We start from the raw sequence: 27,188 nt of genomic DNA on the forward strand, positions 1-27,188 counted from the left end.
ATTTGCTGCTCAAACTCTTGACTAGCTGTATTATCATCCGATTTAATAACAGATGAAGCAGACAGATAATGTGATGCTTTGGATGTAAAAACTTCCAAGACCTTACGGTCTCACATTTTCAAGCTTTACGACAAACAATGCTGTAATCCAAAACACTTAATTACAGCGATGAGGGAAACATGTTGCCTTTTGTTTACAGTCTTTCCCCTGGAAATGCGTGTAAACGTTTGCTTCAGGCTTTAATTTGACAGCGCTGTGCACACGCGTCACGAAGGCATGCGAGCCAGTTATTCATAAAGAGTCACGCAGTTCATCACAAACGCGAGGATGTTAGCTGAACGGACGGTTTTCTATTTCCGTGCGTCTTTTTGTCACAATTTGCCTGCGTGCATGATTCAAGCCACTTCATTAAAAAAAAAAAAAATGCCACCACTTTAATGAATTTGACATTGATCGTAGAAATGGATGCTTTAATTGCAGAAGTAGAGTCATTTCAACTTTAAGGATAATAAGGGCTGGATATTAGATTTCCATTCATCTGTCTGGTTCCCTATCATTCATGTCACATTAGTGTTGACAGTTTAAAACTCTACTCTTATTGCCTCTTTTTAGCTTGTTCTATCTGTGTAAATACATGTCTCTCTCTCTCTCGCACACACACACACACACACACACACACACACTAGCAAGGTGACAGTTCTGAGGATGCATATTTTTCCCCCCTCTAACCTTAACTCTTCATCTCTACATTCAGCACATTTATGAATCCACGTTATTTCACCGTGACCATCCTCATCTGAAAAAAGTCAATACCTCCCAAAGGGCAATTATTACACCGCAGGGCAGCGTTACGCCACAGATGCCACTCGAAGACGCCGAAATGTGCAAATCACCGAGAATGATTTCACGTTTGGCAAACAGGTCGCCGTCTGCCTCTCCACTTTGTCCCCGTGAAAAAGGTTCTGGAACGCCGTGCATAATTTACGGGCCGCAATTTATTACACTTAGTGTCGGGAGGGCAATTAAAAACAAGTGTGAGATAACGTAATGTGTGTGTGTGTGTGTTTGCATCCTGGTGTCGTCTCGCTGTGTGGTTCTGCTTTTATACAGGCCTGGCAGCGTGCCAGAAGTCTCTTATTAGCAGCCAATTAGCAGGGGAGAGATGAATGCGCTGCCCTTTAAGATATACAGAACACTGGGCCGTTTGGGTAATAAAGAGGCAGGGAGACAGTCTGTGTGGAGAGACAGCTGTTTTCTTCACACGTAGACTCGTGACTACTTCATTTTTCCTGCGCTCTTGGGTCACACGGGGCTTATTTTAATCGATTTTTGGTGTGTTTTTTTATTTGTATTATTTGTTTTACACGTGGCCCAGTCATCCATACAAGGGGATTTCATAAGAATCTGGCTCCGCGTGACTCAGGTCAGGTAGATAATTCGGCTCCCACCCCCACGTGAGCGTAGGCAGCGACAGAAGAGGCTGCGACAAACTCCACTGTTTGTTTTTAGAGTTTGTGTTTTTCCTGAGGAGGCAGGCCGGGTGGGCTGAGGGCAGCAGAGGTGGAGGGTGTTTTTTTTTTTGTTTTTTTTTTCTGTCGGTGTCAGCTTCCAACTCCCATGCAGAATAGTAATGAAGCTGGTTCGCCTAATTGTAGCCCAGGCAGAAGCTTTTAGAGCCTGTGTGTGTGTGTGTGTGTGTAAATGCCGAAGGCTTGATCCACATTAAGGGGCAGGCAGATTAGGCCCGGTAGAGAAAAATCTCTCCTAAACCTAATGGGGACTCTCTTTTCATTTCCTGCCGGACCCTTTGTGCAACGTTGAATGCTCTGTTGATGGACTGTGTGTGTTATTTTTGAATTATTTAGATCAGAGGGCTGCTCTGTGATGTCCCTGCCACCCTTCATGTGTGTGTGTGTGTGTGTGTCATCCTCGCCTCCATCAGTCACGACGTATTTGGACAAAATTCAGACCAATATTCCACCATGCAAACATGAAAAGCCGAGTATATGAGGAATGTGTCATATATAGAAAACAAAGCCCAGCAGTAGCTGGTTTACACGCTAACTGAAGAGAAACAGCCGAGTAGACAGGTAGAGCGAATGGAAGCTGCTGAGGTAGCCACGGCGACCCTCGGCTAAATCTGATAAAGTAAATGAGCCTTTTTTTTAAATTTTCCCCTGCTGTTATCTGTAATTGAAAGATATCCACTTTAATTAAGTGACACACTACAGCTTGGTAGTTGTTATGAGGCAGCAGCTTCGTCAAATCAGCGGAAAGTAACTAGCTGAATGTTAGAGAAGCGTGTTTTTTGTTTTTTTTTACTTCATGATCAGACATTCATTGTGCAAATTACTTTATTTTATTGATTTCTATATAAATATGGTAGATGGTTAGATGTATTTAATGAACTATTTGATGAAAATATTAAGATTTTTGTCTGTATTTCCTGCATTTTTTCATAGCATTGCAGTTTTTCTGAATTACAAAGGTTCTTTTCGGCCTGAAAATTGAGGCAGTACAACATTTTTGACACCTCATCTTCACGGTCTTGACCTGATTCATTCTTTTCTAGTGCAGTACATTTTGCCAATAAGTCGCCCTGTTGACTTCCAGTGACCGAAACCTCCGGCATGTAATGAACCGTTGCCTCCCAACTTTCCCTCGAAAAAAACCTCCACGACAATAGCAATCATCATCAGCTCCTCTCTCGAGCTGTTTGCGTGTTCGTGAGTGCGGGAGATGCCTTTTGAAAGCGAAATAAAAGCCGGTGCTTTAATTTAGTCGCGCTGACATTTGGAGTTATTGCGCCGACGGTATTGATTTGCGATGACAGCCTCCATGTAGGATTTCCTCTTCATAAAAAAAGAGCAGGAGGTGACTCACTGGCTGTTTGCATCTTTGCTTCACGTATATGTGGGGATGTTCCTTCCAGATATAACTATAGTTCAACGGATCATATATTTCTGAGCTCACCAATACAGGAATAATATTCTCATATAGTTGTTTTCTATAAGGAGAAAGAAAGAAGGCTGTGTCGTAAGAATGTGATATGTCAGATTTTGAAACGTGGTTGTGATTTCTCCGTCAGGTCTGGCTGTGGCGCTCCAGCTCCTCCACGGCGACATAGAGCAGCTGAGACGGGAGTACATGGTCCTGTTCACGCGGGGCGTGTCCATCACCAGGAAACTGGGCTTCTCTGATGTCATCATGCCAGGTGGGACACCGCAAACACACGCCGACTTATGCAAAGTTGAATTTCAGCCATTTCCCTTCCTTCCCTAGTCTTGTGGGTTTCGTCTTTCCCGTTGCTCAACATCGGCCACTTCTCTGTTGGGGCCGCTAATTTAAGCTTCTGTGATTGGTCACTCCTGCTTCAACATGAAATGCATCAAATAAAGGAAGGATTGTTTCATTTAACCTTTATTTAACCAGGAAAGTCCCCTTCGAATTAACAATCTCTTCAAAGGAGACCAGCATAAATAAACACATAGTGGTGGTTATTTCTGATCATACAAACTCTCCTTCCGTCCATTTATTATTAAAATCACTTATCCTATCCATCACAAAGCTGATATGCATATAGAAGGAAAAAACTAATTCCCACTCACATTTCCACTTACATACAGTTTAGTTTCCAATTCACCTAAATCTGGGCTTTGAGAGGAATCTGGACCACCTGCAAGAAAAACCTGGAAAGACCACGTTGGCTCTTCCCCCATAAAAAAAAAAAAAACAACAGAATTACTCACCAGGCAGCAGGTGTGAAAATTAATTATATATTTTCCTATGTTTATATTATATACATTGACCTGCTTTATAGCATCTCCTGCCATTGCCACGGTAACGCCTCCCGCCTTACGCGTGATATTTAACTTCCACCTCGGGGCGCCCTGGGAACGATGACACATTCAGATTGCTTCAGGTAAGACGGGCATCACTCGCGCGGCTTCTCGTCTTAATGACACAGACGCCCCAGACTTCCCGTAGCTGGATGCGGGGCTTGTTGCCGTGGTTACAAAGCAAAGCGCACAGCCGCCCGAGCGTACGATGAAAACAAAAGAACTGAAGACGTACCCGTGTTTGTGTTTACACGGGCTCTGACGGGAATCACACGGCGGGGTTTGTTTGAATTCGCTCTCTGACTCCTTGTTCGTTCGTTTACAAGAGCCGGACATCAGGGGACTTTATTTTAGACAGAAGAAGAAGAAGAAAAAAAGTGAGGTGTGCTGTCTGGTCCCACAGATAAAGAGGAGCCACAGACGGCGGGGTCCCCCAGCGCCTCACTAACACAGATTTATGTTCACTGTGTCTGTCTTTGTCTTTGTCCGACTCCAAACCTTTAAAGCCGAGCGCTCTCAGCCTCTCCGCCTGTTTAAGTCTGCCCTTGGGCCAAGGAAACTGTCTGTCTCTCCTCTGGATTTGTATCTCTCTGTCTCTCTCTCCTCGTTTTCTTTCTTTCAGCTGCTCTCGCCCCACCCTCTTCACTTCCCGTTTGCCTATTGTACATTAAGAAACTATGTGTGTGTGCCTTTTTGTGTTTGTGTGTGAGTGTGAAACAAGATGTACAGTACGTGTGTGTATAGAATGCCCTGTGTTGCCATGGTTACTGTTGTTAAGAGCAGGGAAAAATCAATGTTGACCCTAGAGATAGAGATATGATGAGCACACACACACACACATACACACACTCACTGGGGTTATATAGGGGAACCTATTTCACAATGTGTCTGACCGCCGCTTCGCTGCAGAGGAAACAGGCTTATCCTCTTTTCTTACCCAGAGCGCTTTGCACCACCTCCCCCCCCCCCCTCCACCACAGAAGGAAATACATGTGCGCCTGGCCCAGTCATTGTGCATTGTTGCTGCTATTCTAACTATTCTGTCTATTCTGTAGAATATTACTTCCTGGGATTCTTTTCCCGGATTTGCAGAAGTAAAAGGAGTATTAGGCAGATTCTTATGAATGCCAGACACATTGTTTATGCACTTGAGTTGCATTGTGGGTTATGTAGGCGCCAGCTTTTGTGAGAGGAAGAAGAATGCATGTAGAAAAAGGGTCTACTGTTTGTTATAGAATATAAAATCCTGTATCCTCCGGTGGTGGAAGAGCTATATCTCCAGCTCAATACCACTCATCTAAATGCCGTCCAACCCCGTCACGAAGCATTACACCAAAAAGTTGACGCCAAGCTGCCCAGAAATCGTTAATAATGCTCGCTCATATGCATAATCAATGCCTCTTTTTTATCTTCTTGTTCCCGCAGGAGAGATGAGGAACGACCTTTACATCACACTGGAGAAAGGCGAGTTTGAGAAGGGCGGGAAAAGCGTCGCCAGGAACGTCGAGATCACCGTCTATGTGCTGGATATCGACGGGCAGGTTCTCAAGGTAAAAATACACTTATTTTGAAAGAACCATAACTGCAAATACATCATTTCTTGACCATTTTAACCACTTTGTTTAGGGACAGTAAATTAAGTCCTTTTTTCTTCATAGCATATGTTTTATTTTGGAGCAAAAACTCTCCATTTAAATATCGCTGACCCAGATGCGAGCAAAGTTGTCTCTCTAGTGTGTTTTGCCATTTCTGGTGCAGCAGCTCTGACAGTCTGCTTCTGTGGTTTCCTGCGCTGCCTCGGCCTCGAACAGAAAATAGACTCGAATGTAACCTCACCGCCTCTGCCACCGCATGGCACGCATCCCTCTGACACACATAAACACACACGTAAAAAAAACATGTCATATCCTATTGGCATTTGTGGCGGCGGACGGTTCTTTCAATACGTCTGACTCATTAGAGTCGAGCATATCAGCTTTGTGAGGAGGCGGGACTTAACGTCGGGAGGAATTTGATTTGCTCGTTCAAAAAGATCGATAGATGGGTGTCATAATATTATTAGTTGAAATGCCAGCTGACGTATGCATGTGTTAGTTTTCTAGGTAGAGAAAGATTTAGATTTATTGTATGTATTAACTTTTATTGCAGACTCAAGGTCCAGATTAAAATTTAAAAAAAAAAAATTACAATACAAGGGACAATGAATAATGCACAGTTGATTATTAAGGGTTAAAAAGGCATTTTTCATTTCAGCTCGACTTTAATTAATTTCATCCTTTCCTCCAATCTACCCGTCGCATCACGGTCGAGCCCTGGCCTCTCATTTCCTCTCTTTACTTCCTGTTTTTTTCATTCCTCGCCTCCTGCTGCTGTCTTTTTTTCTATATTTTTTTTGTTCACACTCTCTTCTTCCCCGTCTTTTCAGAGTCACGTGGCCGCCGGCTCCGGCGAGCCAGGTGGGGACGAGTACCACTCCCTGGTGCTGTACCACAACAACAGCCCCCGCTGGGCCGAACAGATCAAGCTGCCCATCCCGGTCGACATGTTTCGGGGCTCGCACGTCCGCTTCGAGTTCCGCCACTGCTCCAGTAAGTGTTTGCGACGGCGGTGTGAATGCGGACACCCTTTTTTCCCAGTTGATTATCCAGCGGAGTGGGAGGAAAAGAAGCATTGTTGTGGGAGGGAAAACAGCACAATAAGCATTCACTTCCCCCGTCCCCTTTAAATCCGGCCTCAAACCCAGCGGCTGCTCCCCCTTAAAATAGACAAGTCCAAGTGCACGAGCGTGCGTTTACGTAATGAGAGCAGTTTGTCCAACTTCTCACCTCCTAATGAGACAAAACTTTAATTATGACCAGATATTGCTCTCGCTCTCTTTCCCCCGAGCTGCAGGGAGAGGGCGGTCTCCTCCCTCGTAACAAGCCGGTATTATTATTCCGCCGTCTGCAGCCGAGCCGGGAGGCTGTGTGGCGGCAGATACAGCGGCCTTATTACTGCCGGCACCGCCACCCGAGGGCCGCCCATTAGGAGCCCAATTTAAGTCCTGTGGTGACACCAAACTGAGGAAGAGCGTGTTACATCTTCCCAAACTCTGGGGCAACCTGCCTGTAGAAATGTGATTAGTGGAAACCTCTCGTATTCAATTAAGGCAAAAGAGAAAGCCCTTTTTTTTATTGTATTATTTTGAATCTTGCTTTTGCACTCATTAAGCAGCAGCACTAATTGTTAATTTGTTGGAGGGAATGTCAGTATCAGGAGTGCGATTATTTGTTTCTTCATACAGCTGATTGTTGGTATGTACTGTAATATGTCAAATAATTGAAACAGTTTCCAATAGCAGTTAGCTGTTAGCGATGCTATTGCACCGGTGTTATTTCTCCCACTGGACGCAACGTGTATTCGGTAGAGTGGTTTCAAGATGGAACTTCAATTCTCCACCTGCTCTGCCAAACTCTGCTGAGCCTAAGTTTCACACTGTTTCCACTTAATCTGTCTTAATCTCCTGGCTCCCAAAGCGATGAGGGTTTACAGATTAGAAAAACCTGTACCGAATGAAAAACGCACACACAGAAGGTAAAAGTTTGCAGTCTCGTAAGCAATAACTTTCTTGGTGTAAAAAAGAAAGCAAAGTACAAATGCACACACACACACACACACACACACACACAGGCGTGGTGGATGGTGCTGTGTTACAATGAAAGGAAACAGAAACCCTCCCTGGCACTCCGTTTCCTCGCTTCCCGCTGTGCGTACATTAGCGCTTTATTGCTAAAGCGGCAGATAAATCAGATTACGTGTGTTCATGATGCAAATGATTCCCCGAGCTTTCAGAAAGCTTCTTTTAAAAACAACAGCAGCCCTCGAAGAGTAACTGTAATAACAACATGCAACTTGTTTTCAATGCGTTTGAACGTTGAGCGTCGGATTCACTTTTCCAGTTTATTCATTTCTATTGCGTAATCTCAAAATAACCCGTTTCATAACATTGTTTTTTTGTTTGTTTGATGTGTTTTTCATGCAATCTGTGCCTGTATATTTTGGCCTCAACAACCTGTCCATGTGTTGTTGTTTGACAGCTAAAGACAAAGGCGAGAAGAAACTGTTCGGCTACTCCTTTGTTCCTCTGATGCAGGAGGACGGCAGGACTCTGCCAGATGGCACCCATGAGCTCATTATCCATAAGGTAAAAAAAAAAAAAAAAGATTTTTGACAGAACAACATAGGATCCAGTCCACTTTGCGGGATGTTGTTTTTTTCTATCTCCATGGTTACGTTCATTGGTAAATTGCAGCTTTGGTGAACCCTCTCGCCTGTTATGCATCACGCAGGTTTGGGCTCCTTCGGATGGGATTACATGCTGTATATATGATTATGTGACTCATTTGCTCTAAACGGCAAAAAAAATGCGACCGTTGTGTTATCACACCCTCCGTTACGGACCGACTGGCCCGTGAGTCACGTCCCCTTACGTAACGTTTTCAAGCTGTGGGGTCGGATCCGACCGCCAAGCCAGTGTTTACGGCTGCGTGTTTTATCCCGAGCGCCTGTAAGAGAAAGTCGGATGCTACACAGGAAGTCCATCTCTGTGTTTAGTGCAAACTTTTACGTCCTTTTTTCTGCATTTCTGAGTTTTTGTTTGAAACATCAAAAGACGGAAGCCAATAAAACGGCCCGTGTCCCCGGGTTAAAAGCTCCTGCAGGGACCGTCTTGGGTGTAATTCAGAATAATTGCAGACTGCATGGTTTTCAGCTGCAGGCTGAAGGGTGTGTGCATAAACCTCCGGCTCTGCCGAGGACAGAAAAGTACGGAGTGCATTCATACGTTTTATTGGCGCTGCGAGACATAACAGTGACCAAAAGTTTGATTATTTACTTCGCTGTTGACTAAAGTCTTTAAAAAAAAGCAAAAACTCCTCCTTTCATTGTCTCCTGTTCCTGTCAGGTGGCCGGATTAAAGTCCGACCAAACCTGCGACACGGAGCCAGGTTTAGAGGACGACTGTGTATGTTGCGAGGGGGGGGGGAAGGCCCGTTCTGATGCCAGATGGAGGTTGCTGAAAAAGCTCAATGAAACTGGCATGGCCTAGTTTCTCCCCCCCCCCTCCGACCCGAAATAGACACAGCAGAATCAGTCCAAACCGTGTGGTGGCTTTGGAGCTGAAACGGCCTCAGAGTCGACATTAAAGCAGCACATTAAATAACAGTCGAGTGTTCTGTGATTGATTATCTGCTACATTTTTTTTGTACAATCATTAAAAATCTCCCACGTGAAGAAAATTGGCATTAAAACAAAAAAAATGATGAATTTGCCAGTTTTTTTTTTATTTTAAAGTGTGCTTTTCTCTCCTTCCTCCAGTGTGAGGAGAACACCAGCCTGGCAGAGTGTCAGCGCTACCTGAAGCTGCCCTTCTCCAAGGCCAACCTCCCAGCCAACAACCAGACCCTGAAAGGTGCCAAGGAGTCCTTCTGGATCACCAGCTTCCTCTGCTCCACCAAGCTCACACAGAACGGTAAACCAGACCTCTTTTTTTTGGTTTTGGCCTCTCGCCCGATGAGGTAAAACTGTCACATTTCAAACCGGAGAGTAGGTTATGTACTCTAGACGCTTCCCCAAGCGCTAACCGCAGGTGAGAAAGTGCTATTTTGATCCAAACTATCAAAGAGTGTGTGAAAACGACAAAAAAGAAAAAACTGTGAACATGCAGGGTGGCGGGAATAGCTTGCAGTTGGCAGCTCGCTCGCTAATGAAGCTATAAATCCAATGCAGAGTGGGAATCGTAGTTTTTATTTCAGGAGGAGCAGCTCGGCGCTGATGGTGTTTCGGCCTCATTTATGCTGCGGTGAACAATAGCCAGCGATGCTCCTAAATTCAAATAAAAGGTGTGCGGAGAAGGAGACGTTTGTTTTGCTCCCTTGTGCGTCCCCAAACCTCGCTTTTCGCAGCAGACAAGAGTATTTTCAGACATTCCTGCCCTCGTTAAATAGATGGAACGGCGAATACGAGCCGAAAAAGCTGCAGGCAGAATTGACTACATGCTGTTCATTTCCTATACGTTTGATTTTGTAGTTATGGAAGCGTCGCAGAGTTTGCATATGACAAAATCTGTAATCGTGCATGTGCAGACACAGATTCACACTTCAGGTTGCAAAAAAAAAAACACTCCAGGTGCAGCAGAATCCGGAGAGACAGCTAAAAGGCTTTCTTCTGGAGGGCTCATGTTTTATTCATGCATATATGGCTCAGGAGAATGACTTTTTATCTCCTTCATCTCCCGCCGCACTTGAAAATGTCATCATTTGTTTTTGGATTCTGTTGACTTATTGGGCTTTAATTGAAGGGTGTGTTGGCGCTTTGCCATCTGGGGTCGCTCTCTTAATCCCACGCTTTCTTTCTCGCGTCCCGATCTCGCTGTTTTTCCTGCGTTCCCTTCATCTACTGTTCCATCTCCCATCGTTTCCCTCCAGGAGACATGCTGGACCTGTTGAAGTGGCGAGCCCACCCCGAGCGCATCAACGACAGCCTCTCGAAGCTGAAGGAGATCGATGGCTCGGAGATTGTCAAAGTAAGGATTCTCAAGCTCTGAATTGCTCCCGTCCGTCCTGGCATTTGTAGTATTGATCGTTTTCTGATTTGATTTCAGCCCACGTGTGTGTGTTTTTTTTTTTAAACACATCATGCAAACTCTCTTCTTGTGCAGTTCTTACAGGACACCCTGGATACCCTGTTTGGGATCCTGGATGAAAGCTCCCAGAGATATGGGCTCAAGGTGTTTGATTCACTGGTAAGTCGGTTCTCTTCTTATGTTAGAGTCAAACAAAAAAAAAAAAGATGCAGTGATGATGACGCTCGCTGAACCGATCTCACCCCGGTCACGCTGCAGCGCGTGGATAGGTTGAGGCCTGTGATCGATCCCCCACCCCCTCTCTCCATCAGTCTCACACTGACACACGAACGCACTTTCTCTCCCTTATCGGTGATGAAAAGGTCGAGAGAGCCGGCACATTCATCGAGTTTCCCTTTTGTGGTTTTGAGATCAATCCGACGGACACACTCGGAGCATTTCACAACAACAAGTCTGCAATAAAGTCACTTTCTCACCATGGACGTCCCATACGGGTGTTTTAACGTCTAAAAGTTACTCAATATTTCTCATTTTATTAGCAAATTACATCATTTTTGTGAGTTTATCTTTTATTTCTTCGTTTTTTTACATGTCGAATGGTGAAAACATTTCTAACACAAAAACGAATAATAACTCTGCGTTTACTTCCAGGTCCACATCATCAACCTCCTGCAGGACAGCAAGTTCCAGCACTTCAAACCGGTCATGGACACGTACATCGAGAGCCACTTTGCAGGAGCTCTGTCCTACAGGTACGACGCGTCTCACCTGTGTTGTATTCTAACGGCGTGCTGTAGCAGCCAATCAGAGAGGCCGACCTCTCAGTCAGGGCTGAGAGGCAGCTCTGGGCTGTGATGTAGTCCACATCACAGCACAGGGAATGGGAATGAAATGCTGGTGGTGCCCCCTGGCTGTTGAAAAGTGAAATACAAAATTGTGCTTTTTGCTTTCCCACACATATTCACAACCTGCTGTTCTCACCGGCCGCCTCCTTCACACTCTCTGTACCTGCTGGGATGACGATGACGGCTCGCCGCTGTCTTCTTCTTCTTATTTAGTCTTTCGTGCACCTACACACAATGCTGCATCCATCTGCTTTAAACTCCTTTAACTCTGTATCATTTGAGGTGTCGCACCTTCATTCAGGAACAGAAACTATTAAAGGGGAACCGAGTCCTGATTCACATTACAAGAATCCTCGATATCTGCCTGCTTTTAAATACTTTTATTCTGGAAAAAAAACGAGCGTCACATCTTTTTTAAAAAAAAAATGAAATGTGTCAGTCATCCTAAGCTCATTACCCCCGACTGTAACGCTTGAATCAGCAGGATTTATGAAGAGCGAGCAAGCGAGTGGAATGTTTTTTTTCTTCTTTCTTTGATAAAACGTCGTGCGATGAATCGTTTCATTTCAAAACACTCAATTGCCTCATCTTTATTCACTAAACCCGGTGAGAGAAGCTCTGTGTAACGTTAGCTGCGGGTGAGTGTTAATACTGTGTGTGTGTGTGTGTGTGTGTGTGTGTGTGTTCTTCAGGGACCTGATCAAAGTGCTGAAGTGGTACGTGGACCGCATTGTTGACGCGGAACATCAGGATCACATACAGCAGGTGCTCAAGGTGAGGCGTTGGCACACACACACACACACACACACACACACACACACACACACACACACACGATGTTTACAGAATGACACCCATCACACCATCAACACAGATGTATCCAGAAATCCTCAAACAAAATAAAACTCTCTCGCTGCCAATCCTCTTAATTAATCCTCCGCCATCTGCGGGGCGAAATGCACGGCGCCCGCCATTCATTATTCCCCTCCCTCAATCCATTACGCCGCGTGCAATTTTAATCAGCAGAAAGCCAGTGCCCTCCGGCGTTGGGGATCCACATCACGGTATTCTAATGACTCATGCAGACGCAGCATCAGAGAAGCACGGCGGCTTCCTATTCATCACGCGGCGGAGTGTATTCCGCTGCAGATGTAAATTGTTCCTCTGCCTCGCGGTTAATAATAAATGAGCGATGCGCGGCTTGCTTGTACACTGTGAGTGATCTATAGACCGTCTTTCATTATGTCTGTCAGGGAACCTCCGGGTTTCACTTTGGAGGAAGAAGGTGGATTCGTTTTTAAGAAGAACAAGCACTTTTAAAATACTATAATGCAGATATACGCCACAATATTTGATCACTTTCAGGTTGGGAAAGTGGTTATTCTAGCTGTTTAATTAAACAACTGTCAACACTAGAGCTGCAACTTATTTATACAACAATATGAGGATTAAAGATCATAGAAAATCATGAGAAAAATGTCCGTCACAAGCTGTTCAGACCCCGTATGTCCACGGATTCATGAAGATACAAACAGAGGAAAGCTTCATAAATGTATCACAATATTGAATGCATTATCAATCCATACATATTATAAGTTGTTGGGAAAGTTCTCAACAAATTGTCCCCATTGGTGTCCTTCAGGCCAGCGAGTACATCTTCAAGTACATCATCCAGTCTCGCCGGCTCTTCTCGTTGGCCACGGGAGGCCAGAACGAAGAGGAGTTCCGGGTCTGCATCCACGAGCTCTTCATGTCCATCCGCTTCTTCCTCTCGCAGGAAAACAAGAGCACGAGTCCTGTCGCCCAAACACAGGTGAGAGTGTGTGTGTGTGTGTTTCCTTGCCCGGGTACTCCTGTTGATGCCGTTGCGGTAGGTGAGAAAATCGCCTGTAATTGAATTTCATGCCACCAGAGGGTCTGGAGTCGGGTTAGGAACATTTCGGTGGCAACTTTTCAATTTCCGCAGCGAGGTCTCCTCCGATTTCCAGCAAGCAAACCAAAACAAACAAGCTAAAGACACCAAAGATAATCCTAATTACACAGCAGAGAGCTGTCTTCGTGAGGAGGGATTCACCTGCATCATCTTATTCCTTGTTTTCTATTCTCATTTGCCTCTTTTCTTCTTCCAATCGCTCCTCTTTATTCCATTAAAGCCATGTACTCTTTTAATCGACTCCAGTGGATAAATGTGTGTCCCTTAAGTATGTTCATCATTTATTTCCTTTATCGCCCAGTTTGCCTCACCCGTGTGCCCTCACCCTGAACGTCGGCATTAAAGGAGGGGTGTGTGAAATAGTTCTCCTCCTTTCAATTATCCCATCAGGTTTTTCCTTTTCACAGCTCATTTGACCGAATCTCCTCGCGAGACCCGGTCGGTCTTGTTTGAAATCCTCCAGTCACTTTGTAATTATTTCACCTCGCTCCGAGGCCACGGAGAATCAGTGTAACATTAGCTATTCCAGTTGTGTCCCTGTGAAAAAGCTCCACTTCATCCCTCCGCTGACTCATGGGTTCCCCGCTAATCTGCATTCTCCACGCCGCGGCCGCTGTGGGAAGATGCGGGCGAGGCTAATGCTAATCCCAGTTAATCTGTGACACGAGGGCACCCTGAACCGACACACACACACACACAGACTGAATCGAGCACCTGTAAGCGGATATGTGTTGTCGTTGGATCGTTTCTCCATCAAAAAGTCAAAGTATTGTTTGATTTATGATGTATTTGTCGAAAACTCTTACAATACTGGTGATCGTACATCACAAGGTCTTTGATTTGAGCCATTATGACCAAGGAAGCTTTTCTAAGTAGCAGTAATACAGAACGCCTTCATGCTCCATCTGAACTGCACATTTTTCACTTGTTGACAGGTGAAAAATGAATGTCAAAAGGAGAAAAAACAAATGACTCACCCCTCTTGATATTAGGAATCTTCCTTTTTTCTGCTGTGCGGCGAGAATCTGACGGATCTTGACAGGAAGAAAAAGCATCAAACCGAGAAGCTACAAACATGCCAAAGACAGCGATTCCCCCCGAGTTCTAACTAAATCCACTGATTCACAGCACGATAGTTGATATTTACCTTTTTGTTCCCCCTGAAACACAGACGTACATAAATACAAAGAGTATTGTGTTTTGCTCGGCTAGTCTTATGCATCTTGTGTAATGAGCTCTTCTTTCCGAAGCACCCGAGCGACTGAACACGATTTATTTTCCCCGTTACTTTCAGAAAGCTGGCCCTTTTTATAAGATTAAATCATGCTCATTGCCTCCAAATGACAGTTGCTTTATCCCGTCCAGGCCGTGTTCCTGCGGACGTTCCCGGCGGTCTACAGCGAGCTGCTGAAGATCTTCACGGTGCGGGAGGTGGCGGGCTTCGTCCGGGAGACGCTGGGCAGCCTGCCCACCGCGGCCCACGCCGACTGCCTGGAGGCCGTCAAACTGCAGTGCATTGCCAAGACGGTGGAGAGCCAGCTTTACATTAACCCAGGTAAAGACGGGGTTTGATGTGGTTGCGGACAACGAAAAAAACCCCAATGCAGAGTGTGAGCAAACAGCACAAAAGGCATATTTGAGGTGTGGCAAATGTGTGTGTGTGTGTGTGTGTTGCAGAGTCGCGGTGCATCCTGTTGCCAGTGGTGCTCCGGGTCCTCCAGGCTCACATGCAGGAGCAGAGAGACCTGGTGATGTGCGCCCGCATACTCACCAGCATGCTGTCGCTCATCAAGAAGGAGGAGAACGGCACGGCGGTGAGTGTTACAGCGTTACAGCGTTACAGCGTTACAGCGTACAAGCCCACCTCATCCTTAAAGGCGGAGTAGGTTATTTGGAAAAAAAACACACAGAGACTTTGACTTTGAATGCATCGCCTAACAGAAAAAGTCCCGCCCCCTAGTGTCCATTCGTCTGTTCAAAGCCGCTCCTCCAGAACGCCAAACCAGCAATCAGGAAGTAAGCATTGACAGACAGGCAGGACGTCCAATTATATTCTCCGGCCTGACCTTTTTGATTGGACAGGATTTTTACCGTCCTGCCACGGCCACAGATTATATATTTTTTTGTTTTTATGTCAGAGCATATGATTTATTCATTATCGGTATATTACGAGGATTTTAAGTAACATAACAGACTCAACCTTTAATGTTTTTTTTTGCACTCACTCCTAGTTATCGTAAACATGAATGTGTTCCTTTGAGCAATCTTGGCATGTTTGCCGTAGAAATCCAACTTCAACAAATCACCACATTGCTGCATGAAATGAGTTAAATTAGTTAGTTAAAAAGTCTTTGACCCTGGACATGAGAACCACTTCTGCTATTCTCCAACGCTGCACACGGGAATTACCGGCATAATAACTGGAAATAAATAACTTTAAAGGAAGTCAAAGCGTGAGGAATTCATCTGAAAGCAATTTCCTTGCCAATACGTTGCTATAGCTGATTGCTTTGTTGTGTGTATGCTCAATTAGTCTTTGCAACAAGGACATTGGCAGTTGTGCAGTTCAGTAATGAGAGCCATCAATTTAGCAACGGGCATTGTCGTAATGGCAGTCACTTCTAGGTGTGTGTGTGTGTGTGTGTGTGTGTGTGTGTGTGTGTGTGTGTGTGTGTGTGTGTGTGTGTGTGTGTGTGGGTGTGTGTGTGTGTGTGTGTGTGTGTGTGTGTGTGTGTGTGTGTGGGTGTGTGTGTGTGTGTGTGTGTAGCAGCTCAGGTTGCCTGACTTGCCTGTTCTGTTCGCTGCCAGTGGTAAAGGCTCCCAGTAGGACACACACACACACACACACACACATGCAGACTGGCGCCACATCTAAAAGGAAGTGACAACACTGGCAGCCAATGTGCCAGTCTGAGGCTCCTTCTCATTATCTCTCTCCGTCCAAGACCTCCGTCTTGTCAGGGGAAAGTAGAGGGAGGTGGACACACACACACACACACACACACACACACACACACACACACACACACACACACACACACACACACATGCAAACACACACCAGTTTATCCTCCACTCTCTTTTGAGTTGCTTTTCATCTCTCTCTCCTTTGTATTCCATCTCCTTTTATTCCCTTCCCTTCTCCTTTTTCTCTGTGAATTTTGGAGTTTTGCTCTTAGCCTTGAAAACTTCTTACTAGCTCCCAAACTCACTGGTTCAACACTCATTAAAAGTGCACTGACAGTAAAGTTGCCGGATAGTGAAGACTGCGGCTCTGAGGTCAGTTCTCGATTACGGTTCAGTGTTGTGCCGACAGGAAAAAAATAAAAAAACGCAAGAATGCAAATGAATCGAGAACAATGTCTTTAAATTCCAAGGAAAACCCTTTTTACCACATTTTATATTCAGGATTCTGTCATTAATTTGTGTGTCGTCCTCTGTGTAGGAGCCCGTGGTCTCGGAAGAGGTGGAGCTAATTGTGGAGAGCCTGCTGGGAGATTTGCTGAGAACCATCCTGGAAATCAGCAACCGGCCCCAGCCTGCTGGACCCACCATGAGACTGCAGTTCCAGGACGTCACTGTATGTCTTTAAACGTGTACTGTGTGTGTGTGTGTGTGTGTGTGTGTGTGCTGTTATGAATAGTCATAGATTTGAGTTGCCGCTGTGGCGACTATAATTCTGCCAGCATTAGGATTTATTATACAACACATAGAGCTCTGCTAATCAATTCTTAGCAGTTGCCTCTAGAGGTTAATAAAGGGGATTTTTTGGAAATTCAATATAACAAAGTGCTTCCTTTCTTATGTCTTCTAGCAAAGAAATTATCCTCTGCAGAAACAGCATAGTAAATGTTTTAAACTGCAGTAGCAGATTGATTTAGTCATTTCCATAATCCTGGTTCCACCACTGATGTCTGCCCCGTCGTGTTCGCTCCCATCAGGGGGAGTTTGTGGCGTGTTTGTTGGCCCTCCTGCGACAGATGAGTGACAGACACTACCAGCAGCTGCTGCAGGCGTTCAGCAGCAAAGACAACCTGAGGGTGAGACATCCATCCATCCATCCATCCGTCTGTCTCGTTCTCCATCCGCCCGGCTGTGGCTGTGCTTCACTGTCAACACACCAATCCCTCCTCATATATTTATCCTTTTTCCTCGCCACATGCTTTATATTCTGACAATAGTTGGAGTTGGGTTTGTTTTTTTCTCCCTATTTCTCTCTCCGCCACTTTCTAAAAGTTTTCAGAAACTTTCCAATATCCAATAATATGCTCATGCTTTATTTCTCATACTTTTATCCAAAGTTTCTGGAAGAAAACGAGCAAAAACCTGAGAGAAAACAACAAAACAAAGTGACATTTGATGATTGGATTTAAAGTGAGAGACGCTGGCTTTCATTGTTTCTAAGAGCGACAAAAAAGCGTGGCCTTAGCTGGATCTTAACGGGATGAAATAAAAACATACGATTGCAAATGTAGTGTGGAATATGTATTAATTATCGTCATAATGACTTGAACCCGTTTGTGTTCCAGGACTTTCTTCTGCAGATCTTCACCGTCTTCAGGATCCTCATCCGACCCGAAATGTTTTCCAAAGACTGGACCGTCATGCGGTTGGTCACCAATAAGTAAGACCTTCTTATAAAACCTGATCATTATGGGATGCAATCGCAAAGGTTTCCTCTCTTCATCTCACCTCCTCCTCCTCCTCTTCTTTTAGTGTCATCATCACAACTGTCCTCTACCTTTCGGATGCTCTGAGGAAAAACTTCCTGAATGACAAGTTTGACTACAAGGTAGGGGGGTCGAGTATCAAACAGCCTCACACACACACACACACACACACACACACACACACACACACACACACACACACACACACACACACACACACAACAATTACATTCAATTATTCATTTTTAAGTCGGAGAATGTTGTTTTCACACATGTGCTTTTGTTTGTTTTTTCATTCTCAGGTGTGGGACTCGTACTTCTACCTGTCTGTCATATTTATCAACCAACCCTGTCTCCAGCTGGAGTCCTTCTCTCCCTCCAAGAGGAAGAAGATCCTGGAAAAGTGGGTCCTGCTCTCTCGTTCCCGTTCTTTTTCCTCTGCTGGCCGGTCTGTAATGAGCCGCGTCCCGCTCCCCGTTCTCCGTCAGAATTCAAAACAGTCACACAAACGGCATAATGGCTACTTGTCATGCGTTCGCCTGCAGCGAAGCACACGTTTCCAACCATGATATGCTGTCACGCAGGTACGGAGACATGAGGGTGATGATGGGCTGCGAGATCTTCAGCATGTGGCAGAATTTAGGTAAGACGATAAAACATGGGAGTCACATGGTCTGATAGAAATGTACTAAAACCCACCAAGAACATTTATTCTTATTCCGAGTGGTGCTGCAATTAAATCCAAGTATTGTCCTCAACGCACAAACATCAGTAAAGGAATCATTGTGTTATTATTCTGTTCCTAAGCTGAACAAATCTCTTTTTTTTTTTTTCTTCTTTTATGCCAACAACTATTTGTCGCCGTGGCAACCAAACGGGTGCTCTCAACCTTTTGTTCTGGTCTGCGATGTAATTTTGTGTGTTTTTTGTTTTTTATGATCGTTTTTAGTATTCTGTGTGCATTCAAGTGTTTTTTTTGCCCAAATTGAAATCCATTTTTGAAGTCACTTTGTTTAATTTCTGGTTTTAATAACCAATTTGATGCAGCGTGTTCATACTAATCACGGCGGCGGCAGTGTTCGAGTGCAGTGAAATCAAATACAAAGAGCAGCCTGCGTGTAGTTTTGAATCGAGTCGAGTTGGCCCAAATTGCCCCTGAAATAAACACTCCGCCGTGTCGGGGCGGTAAATTGAGGGCCTGACCTCCGTGTCGACCTCTGCCTCTCCTCCAGGGGAACACAAGTTGAACTTCATCCCGGCGATGATCGGTCCGTTCCTGGAGGTGACGCTGGTGCCGCAGCCTGATCTGAGGAATGTCATGATCCCCATCTTCCATGACATGATGGACTGGGAGCAGAGACGCAGCGGCAATTTCAAGCAGGTACGCGGCTGTTAAAGAGGGACGAAGTTGCCTGAAAGTCGTGTTTAATCCGAGTTTAACCCTTACGTACGCACGTCATTGGATGCTGGGTCAAGTGTTTTTGTTGAACTTGTAATCAAATCAAATGATCAGTGTCGCTAAATGACTAAACTACAATCAAACTACAGTAATGTTAGCTGCCAAGATGTTAGGTATTGATATTTTGATTAAAATGAAAGATACTCTTTCACATAATTGTAAAAAAAATTGTTTTGAGGTCAAAAAACTGCATTTTTTTCACCGTCTTGTTGATGCACTTTTTCATGAACGCAAGATGAAGCCATGAAGTGATTTGATCAACCACGCCGTTCAGTTTTAATCTCTAAACCGCCTCTTCGTTATCGATATCGTTTGAAGTTGCAGTCCCTTTTGAGGTTGACAGAACTCTTTTTTCCCCTCTTAGGTGGAGGCTAAGCTGATCGACAAGCTGGACAGCTTGATGTCCGAGGGCAAAGGAGACGAGACGTACAGGGAGCTCTTCAACAGCATGTGAGTTAGAGAAGGGAACGGCGATAGAAAATACGGAGAAGAGGGGAATGCATGCTTAGTCACATTAGCTTGGATGTTCGGGATCGGGTCAGCTGATGTCCAAATAAGGAGAATAAAAAGGCCAGATCAGGATGACACGTCCAGTTACGGAGAAAAACAGCTGTTTATGGAGTCCCCGACCTGGTTCATCTAATTAAATTACTTTGAAAACGAGTTTGCAGCCAGCTATCACTGATGACAGCGTTATTGCTCAGCGAGCGCTCATTTACCTGAATAAAAACACTCTTAAATGTGTTAAGTTTGATTACAGAACATAATAATAAGGGTAGTTAAATGAAGTGTTTTCTAAATGAAAGCTCCACAGTTCAAATACCCAAACCCGTCCTTAGTATTAAAGAATAGGCGTTGAGGTAGATCCTTATTGATAGAATAATAATGAGAGGTAAGTGATCACCTTCATCTTCACTCACACCTCGTCTGTGGGCCGCTCCACTCTGTCCTTGTGTCTCCAGGTTTGTGCTGCTGCATGCTTAGTGTGTATTCTGTGCGTGTGTGTGTGTGTGTGTGTAGCATTTACGGACCCCTGCTTCTTTTTGTGCCTGTTCATTTTTTTATGTCCACCTTCACATAAAGGCTACTATACTTGGACTCCTGGCCCTTACATTTCCAACTTGGCTCCCAAAAAAACATTTAATCGCATTGAATTAATTGTCATAAATACCGTTTGTCTCTTTCGTTATCACCTAGATGTGAATCATAATGTAATCGTGATGAGGATTTTTATCTGTAAGTGTCATTTTTGTCTTTCATAGTCAATCATTCTCTTTCCCGCCATTTTTTATGTGTGAAACATTACCGAAAACAGTGTAATATCACTGCGTTTTGTTAAAATATATCTAATATATTGTGCAACGTGACATAAATATGCATTAGGAACCAGAATTATTAAAGTTTTCTTGCTTGATTTGTTGCTTTGATTTAGTTCCTTAATTTGACTTTCCTTCTACTAACTCGGCTAACTCCTGAACTGACGATGTGTGAGTGCGTGCTGATATTAATCGTATTAATATTAATCTATTCCGCCTATGCTTCCCGCCTGGAGTAGAATTCCTCTGTTTGGTCCGTACCCTAGGTAAGACGCTCTCCTCTTTGTTCTCTCTGTGTCGTCTGTGTGAGGGGGAAACTTCAGCCAAAAACATAAATAAATCATAAAAAATACAACTGCTGTTATTATTTTGGGTATTTTATTTTGCTAACTCCCACAGGCAGAATAAGCATAGGTGACACTGGTGTGACTGGGTTTGATTTTGTATTTGCTTGGCCACCTTTTTCTTTTCCAGTCATTCCCTCTCCTTCCTCTCCTCCTCCTCCTCTTCCTCCGTCACCTTTTCTTTCCCATTTTCTCTCTCTTTTTTCACCCCTCGTCTCTTTTGATCTCAACATCTCTCCGTCTCGTCCTCCAGCCTGCTGAAGAAGATCGAGAGGGAGACCTGGAGGGAGAGCGGCATCTCTCTGATCGCCACCGTCACTCGCTTAATGGAGAGACTGCTGGACTACAGGTGACGCCGCACACACACACACACACACACACACACACACACTCTGAAACATGCATACACGCGTTATCGATTGCGAATGTGATTTTTTTTTTAATTGTATTTTCATCACAGAGATTGTATGAAGCTGGGAGAAGTTGATGGAAAAAAGATTGGATGTACTGTCAGTTTGCTGGTGAGTAGCAGTCCATCCAAGACTAGTGATGATTTCACACCTAATAGTTTGGCTTCAACACATTATTGTCTGAATTCAGGCCCACTTCCACAACTCAGATCATGAGTTAATTCCCCTAAATATCAAACTATTCCTTTAAATATTTGCATAAAGTTCTTCATTTGTGCTGCAGAGAACAGGATATTACTATTATATTTATTTATTACAAGTCAAGATGCGTTTACTAGTTAATTTCTTCACTTCCCTCATTTTATAGGTGTGTATTTTTTATAGGATCCATTATTCTCATGTATTAGTCTCTCTGATTAATGGTGTGCAAATGTAAACTCAAGGTTAGAAGGTTCAGCAGGGGTTGCACGCCGACAGGCAGTTTGTAGTCGCATCATAAAATACACGCAGCAACACAAACAGCTTTATGGTGTGTGGAGGGCGGAGGGAGCTCCGTTAATGGGAGCCAGTGATTCTCCTTCATGCGTAAGACTTGTGTTTTCCTAACTTCAGCCACCATGTGGAACCTGGAGGATGGATCAGAAATCAGCTGAAAAATACCATAAAACAACGTGTCAAACGAGTCCTCATCTGCACCCACAAGCTCTCTATAATTTACATAATCCCGCCTCTCTCTCTCTCTCTCCCTCTCTTATGACTCCTTTTGTCCTTGAACATGGTGGAACCGCCTCCCGCTGCTGTCAGAACTTCTACAAAACGGAGCTGAACAAAGAGGAGATGTACATCCGCTACATTCACAAACTGTACGACCTGCACTTTAAAGCACAAAACTACACAGGTAGGTCTGAAGGAGGGGACTCGAACATACGGCACGTGTGAGCGTGGGAGCATGAAGCCAATCTCGCAGTCGAAATCATCCCACTTATGAAACAAAAGGCTTATTCTAGAGTGCTGAATGCCTGATTTAACACTAAATTGCTTGGTTTCTCCCCAATAAATCATAACATATAGCCTATATTGGTGTTAATATCAGCCTATTAATAATACTCTTTATAAAATATTTTAGAAACATGTGTTTTTCTCTGTGTGTGTGAATAAATCACCATGTAGATGAAGTTGCCCTGGAGAAAACAGATTAAATTGTGATGCCAAAGTCAGGAAGACAAATCGTTTGACTGGGTTCGTGATCAGGTTTGACCCCTAGTGGTGTTCCGTGTGCATTGCAGAGGCTTCGTACACCCTGCTGCTGTACGACGAGCTGCTGGAGTGGTCCGACCGGCCGCTGAGAGAGTTCCTCAACTACCCCATGCAGAGCGAGTGGCAAAGGAAAGAATATCTGCACCTCACTATCGTCCAGAACTTCGACAGGGGGAAGGTGAGCCTCAAACACAAGCCAGCATTTAGACAGAAACATGAAAATTCACATCGCAGCACTGCTTTCTGGATCAGAGCTCTTCAACAGGGGGTCGCAGACTTAGTGCAGGGGGTCCCCGAAATGATCTGATCCCAAACTTTTTTTCTACCAAAAATTTAAATGTCAAAAAAAGGAATATATAAGCAATTATTAATATTCCTGTGAACTTGTGAATTAGAAATGCCAACATAGAATTATGAATCTGTCAACAATTATTCTTTTAATGGCTTAGCATTGTGTACATACATCATTAAAAAGTACTGTTATACACGGCACTATAGGCTGCACTACACATTATTATTGGCCCGGTTTAGGAACACAGTTTTAAAGGGTATGTAATAGGGGGTCCCTCCACCGGGTCACTAAAAGCCTTGGGGGTCCTTGGCCTGAAATCATAGACATTGCATGTCAGCTTCTCATGCATATTGTAAAATGTAACATATTATTAAAGCTTTGTTGAGAATCCATACATACCATGGATTATAACGTTGTGAACAAATTCACTCAACGTTAATGTAAGACTCATGGATGGAAGATGAGAAAACTGGAGTTCCCCCCCCCCCTTTTCTAGGTGGAGATGTGACATCACACACGTGAAATGAGCTCCCTTCATAAGAGAGCTGCGAGCAGCAGCAGTGATGCGTGTCACTTGCGGTCAGAGATTTAATTTCTACCTGTAGAGAGCTTTGACAACGGCTCCAGGCATCAACACATCCTCGGTTTCATCAGACGAAAAAGCGCCGGCGGCTGTAATTAAAGCAGGATCCATATCTTACTCCTACGCCGCTCCTCCTCGAAATACTGTCGGAGATGGCGACGGTAAAGGCTGACGGGTGGAGCGTGACTTGCATTGGCGGCGTTGCTTTTTTTTCCCCAACAGCAGCTCAGAAGGAACAGTGAGACCCGGCGGCTTAAAGGGAGCTCAGCTGATTCAGGATGCTGCACTTTGGGGAAAGCGTTTCACAGGATTTGCTTCCTGTCTGTTACTCTGGAAGATGTTTCTTGTCTCGCTCCCGCTGATTTTATCTCTTTTTCTAACTACCGTTTCCACTGTTCTGCACTCTCTGGGAAAAGTGGAAACCCTCCAAAATGACACACACGCACACACACACACACACACACAGACACAGCAAAACTCCATCAGTATCCTTGATGAAATTACATAGCTCCACGGAATCATTAAACCGGCTCCCCTCGTTACTCATGGTCCAATTTCCCTTCACGTTCACGAGCCGTGCCATCTGCCTGCGCTGCCGCGCAGGGATCAGGGAGGCAGCAGGAAAGGAGAGCTTTTCATTTAATTAGCAAGATGGCTGGGTGCTGTGTGTACCTGCACGGAGAGGTTAGATCGGACTCTTTATATTGTTGACTCACCAGTGCCACCCAGTGGGGGGAATAGGGGCTAGCAGCACAACTGCAGAGGGACTCTGATGGAGTTTTCTATTCATATGAGCTTCCTTGATTCTTCTTTTGTATTTTTTTATTTTGAGAGGATAAATACGTGTTTTCATATCTTCAGTGTTGGGAGAATGGCATCATCCTGTGCAGAGAACTGGCCGACCAATATGAGTCCTACTACGACTACAGGAACTTGAGCAAGATGAGGGTGAGTTGTTCATAATAAACACGCACTCAAGGAAACCTATAAATAAATCCTCTTTAAGTGACTAAAGTAAAGTTGTCCTTCATTTCCACAACCAGATGATGGAAGCCTCGCTCTACGACAAGATCATGGACCAGCAGAGGCTAGAACCCGAGTTCTTCAGAGTTGGTTTCTATGGAAAGAAGTTTCCTTTCTTCTTACGGGTAAAGAAATCTCCATATTCCTCATTTTTGTCAAGTTGAAGAGAGTAATCTTCTTGCCCTCTCCAAAGAAGAATAAACCGAAAGGAAGAATGAACTTTTCTTATATAAGACTCCTCCAGTGTGAAGTGACATTCAGCGACTCTTATTCAATGCCATTTAATGATGTAACAGCCCCTCCCTCCCCGTCCTTGGTGGAGTTTGCGGTCGGGAGCTGCAGTTGCGATGTGCAGCCACTAGATGTCAAGCTAACCTCACACTATGCTTCTCCCCCCCCTCCCCTTTCCTCCCCTGCAGAACAAGGAGTTTGTGTGCCGCGGCCATGACTACGAGAGGCTGGAGGCTTTCCAGCAGCGGATGCTCAACGAGTTCCCCCACGCCATCGCCATGCAGCACGTCAACCAGCCGGACCAGACCATATACCAGGCGGACGCACAGTGTATCCTACACAAAAAAAATGCATGCAAAATGAATTTCCCATGCTGAGCAGAATGTGCAGAAATGCATGAAAAGAAAAAAAAAATGACAGCAACACGGGATCGATGCATAATTGTGCACACAAACAGCATGCTTTGTGTTTACATCCATGCAATTACCTGTAACGAGGCCCACGTTCTCCTTCCATCGCTCGCAATCTCTTTCTTGTCGTTATCAAAGGCTCATTCATAGAACACACTGTTCTGCATCTCACACAATGAAGTCGATATCAAACACACCGTGTAAACCTAGGGGTGGGGGGACGCGTTTTTACTGGGGATAAACTCTGAATGTCGTTGCTATAATAGGAGATGCTCTAAAAGAATAACAGAAATGTCGATACGACAGTTGCCTCGGTTATTTCGTTGCACTCATACAGTCGCAATGATCTCAAGGTGGTTGTTTTATAACCCTGAGTATCGTCTGTCAGGCTACACTGGCTCACTAGCAGTAGTTGGAACGGAAAGACACAAATGTAAATATTCCGTTAAAAAGATGCATCAGAAATGTGCTCCTTTTAATACATTATACCATTTGAACATAAAACCATAACCTCCACCCTCACATAAATCAAGTCACATCGAGAGTTCATTTCCAATTCAGCCTCGCATTATGGGAGCCTTTGTAGTTATTCACACTGATGTATGGGACAACTGTTGGCCTATATAGACGGGGGAGGAGGGGAGAGCGGAGATGTAGCGGCGTAATGACACATTGACTTGGGAGAGAGAGGGAGGGAGAGCAGGAAAGAAAGCCAGACGGAGGACAGAGAGACGTGTTAAAGATGCTCTGCTTTGTTTGTGATGTATGAGTCACATGTCACACGTTTGCTCGTGTGTGCCTCCGCTCCTGCGAAAAGGCCGGGAGATCGTCTGAATGAATGAGGACGGCGCTTTGTCATCCGCACGCTAATCAATAGAGTCTGTCGGATGCTCGCCCATCTCTATACCCTCGACACAAACACTCACGCTTATGAATGTATGTACATTAGCTGCCCAAACTCATATTTCTCCCTTCAAGTCAACTCAGGAGTGCAGATAAATGCTGCATCACTTCCTGCCCCTACAACCCTACTCCATTGTTGTTTTTTTTCTTTCTTTTGGTTTCTCGTTTAAGATAAGAATCAAAACCTTTCCTAGAAATAGAGAACTTGCTGCTTTTTGGTTTGTTTTTCTTGCCGTGTGGTATTTTTGAGGCATTGTTGAGGTATTGTTATATATAATATATATCCTTGCCAGTGTATTGTTTCCACGTGAATGTAGAGTAATCTCCCGCGTTCTCTCAGGTCCCTGAAGTATTCCCTTGTCACTCCCGTGCTTCCCTTAACCCGCGGCTGCTCCCAGACCTGCAGATCTACGCTGTAACCCCCATCCCGGAGAGCCAGGATGTGCTGCAGAGAGACGGGGTGCCGGACAACATCAAAAGCTTCTACAAGTTCAATCACATCTGGAGGTTCAGATATGATCGGCCCTTTCACAAGGGCACCAAAGACAAGGAGAACGAGTTCAAGGTACAGGAGAGGGAAAAAGAGAAAATTCACTGGAAAGAAAGATGATGATGACAGACAGCCATTGGCACACAAAAGCACAAAGAGTAGACGCGCCACACACCCGCTGTGTGACAGACATTTTCCACATTTCAGCTTTTAGATAATGATCTTTCGCAGCTTGTGGAGTCGCTGCAAAATGTCGCGTGCGATGAAATAAAGAGTCGGAAAAACTCCTTTTTTTTCAGAATTATGATCCGTTTTTGATCATTAGCATTTTTTCCACTGCAGACGGATGAAACCGCTTCATTTTGTACCTTTCTCCGCCATGTTCATCGATCACGAGGATCGTAATGATAGTTTGAACCTGCGCTCAGGTATTAGACCGCGCATGTTTTATTCATCCCGTCTCCGGCATCACTAATTATACCTGGGTACTAGTCAGAATGAAGTCTTACAGCCTGATTCAGTCACACACGCGAACCCACACGGCGCCATGCACTCTAAACA

The 27,188-nt window shown here is 44.6% G+C and overlaps 1 protein-coding gene across 6 annotated transcripts in view; it reads left to right on the plus strand.

Moving 5' to 3' along the window:
- Positions 1-27,188, plus strand: part of dock4b (dedicator of cytokinesis 4b) — an 85,891-nt gene that overhangs the window by 39,378 nt on the left and 19,325 nt on the right. For 4 of the 6 annotated variants that reach the window (XM_084039111.1, XM_084039112.1, XM_084039115.1 and 1 more), the window contains exons 13-41: positions 3,089-3,214; positions 5,265-5,389; positions 6,265-6,427; positions 7,916-8,022; positions 9,195-9,348; positions 10,304-10,401; positions 10,537-10,620; positions 11,113-11,213; positions 11,999-12,080; positions 12,949-13,119; positions 14,605-14,794; positions 14,917-15,053; positions 16,685-16,819; positions 17,181-17,279; positions 17,769-17,863; positions 17,956-18,031; positions 18,212-18,312; positions 18,494-18,552; positions 19,142-19,290; positions 19,733-19,818; positions 20,924-20,950; positions 21,282-21,377; positions 21,489-21,549; positions 22,243-22,336; positions 22,725-22,873; positions 24,432-24,518; positions 24,614-24,718; positions 25,013-25,154; positions 26,536-26,702. In XM_084039111.1, the coding sequence (XP_083895237.1) occupies positions 3,089-3,214; positions 5,265-5,389; positions 6,265-6,427; positions 7,916-8,022; positions 9,195-9,348; positions 10,304-10,401; positions 10,537-10,620; positions 11,113-11,213; positions 11,999-12,080; positions 12,949-13,119; positions 14,605-14,794; positions 14,917-15,053; positions 16,685-16,819; positions 17,181-17,279; positions 17,769-17,863; positions 17,956-18,031; positions 18,212-18,312; positions 18,494-18,552; positions 19,142-19,290; positions 19,733-19,818; positions 20,924-20,950; positions 21,282-21,377; positions 21,489-21,549; positions 22,243-22,336; positions 22,725-22,873; positions 24,432-24,518; positions 24,614-24,718; positions 25,013-25,154; positions 26,536-26,702 (3,266 nt within the window). The remainder of the gene's footprint in view (positions 1-3,088; positions 3,215-5,264; positions 5,390-6,264; positions 6,428-7,915; positions 8,023-9,194; positions 9,349-10,303; positions 10,402-10,536; positions 10,621-11,112; positions 11,214-11,998; positions 12,081-12,948; positions 13,120-14,604; positions 14,795-14,916; positions 15,054-16,684; positions 16,820-17,180; positions 17,280-17,768; positions 17,864-17,955; positions 18,032-18,211; positions 18,313-18,493; positions 18,553-19,141; positions 19,291-19,732; positions 19,819-20,923; positions 20,951-21,281; positions 21,378-21,488; positions 21,550-22,242; positions 22,337-22,724; positions 22,874-24,431; positions 24,519-24,613; positions 24,719-25,012; positions 25,155-26,535; positions 26,703-27,188) is intronic. The other 2 variants (XM_084039113.1, XM_084039114.1) reach the window with 1 other exon arrangement.

This window comes from Eutrigla gurnardus, assembly GCF_963514095.1.
Source record: "Eutrigla gurnardus genome assembly, chromosome: 21".
NCBI classification, from domain to species: domain Eukaryota; kingdom Metazoa; phylum Chordata; class Actinopteri; order Perciformes; family Triglidae; genus Eutrigla; species Eutrigla gurnardus.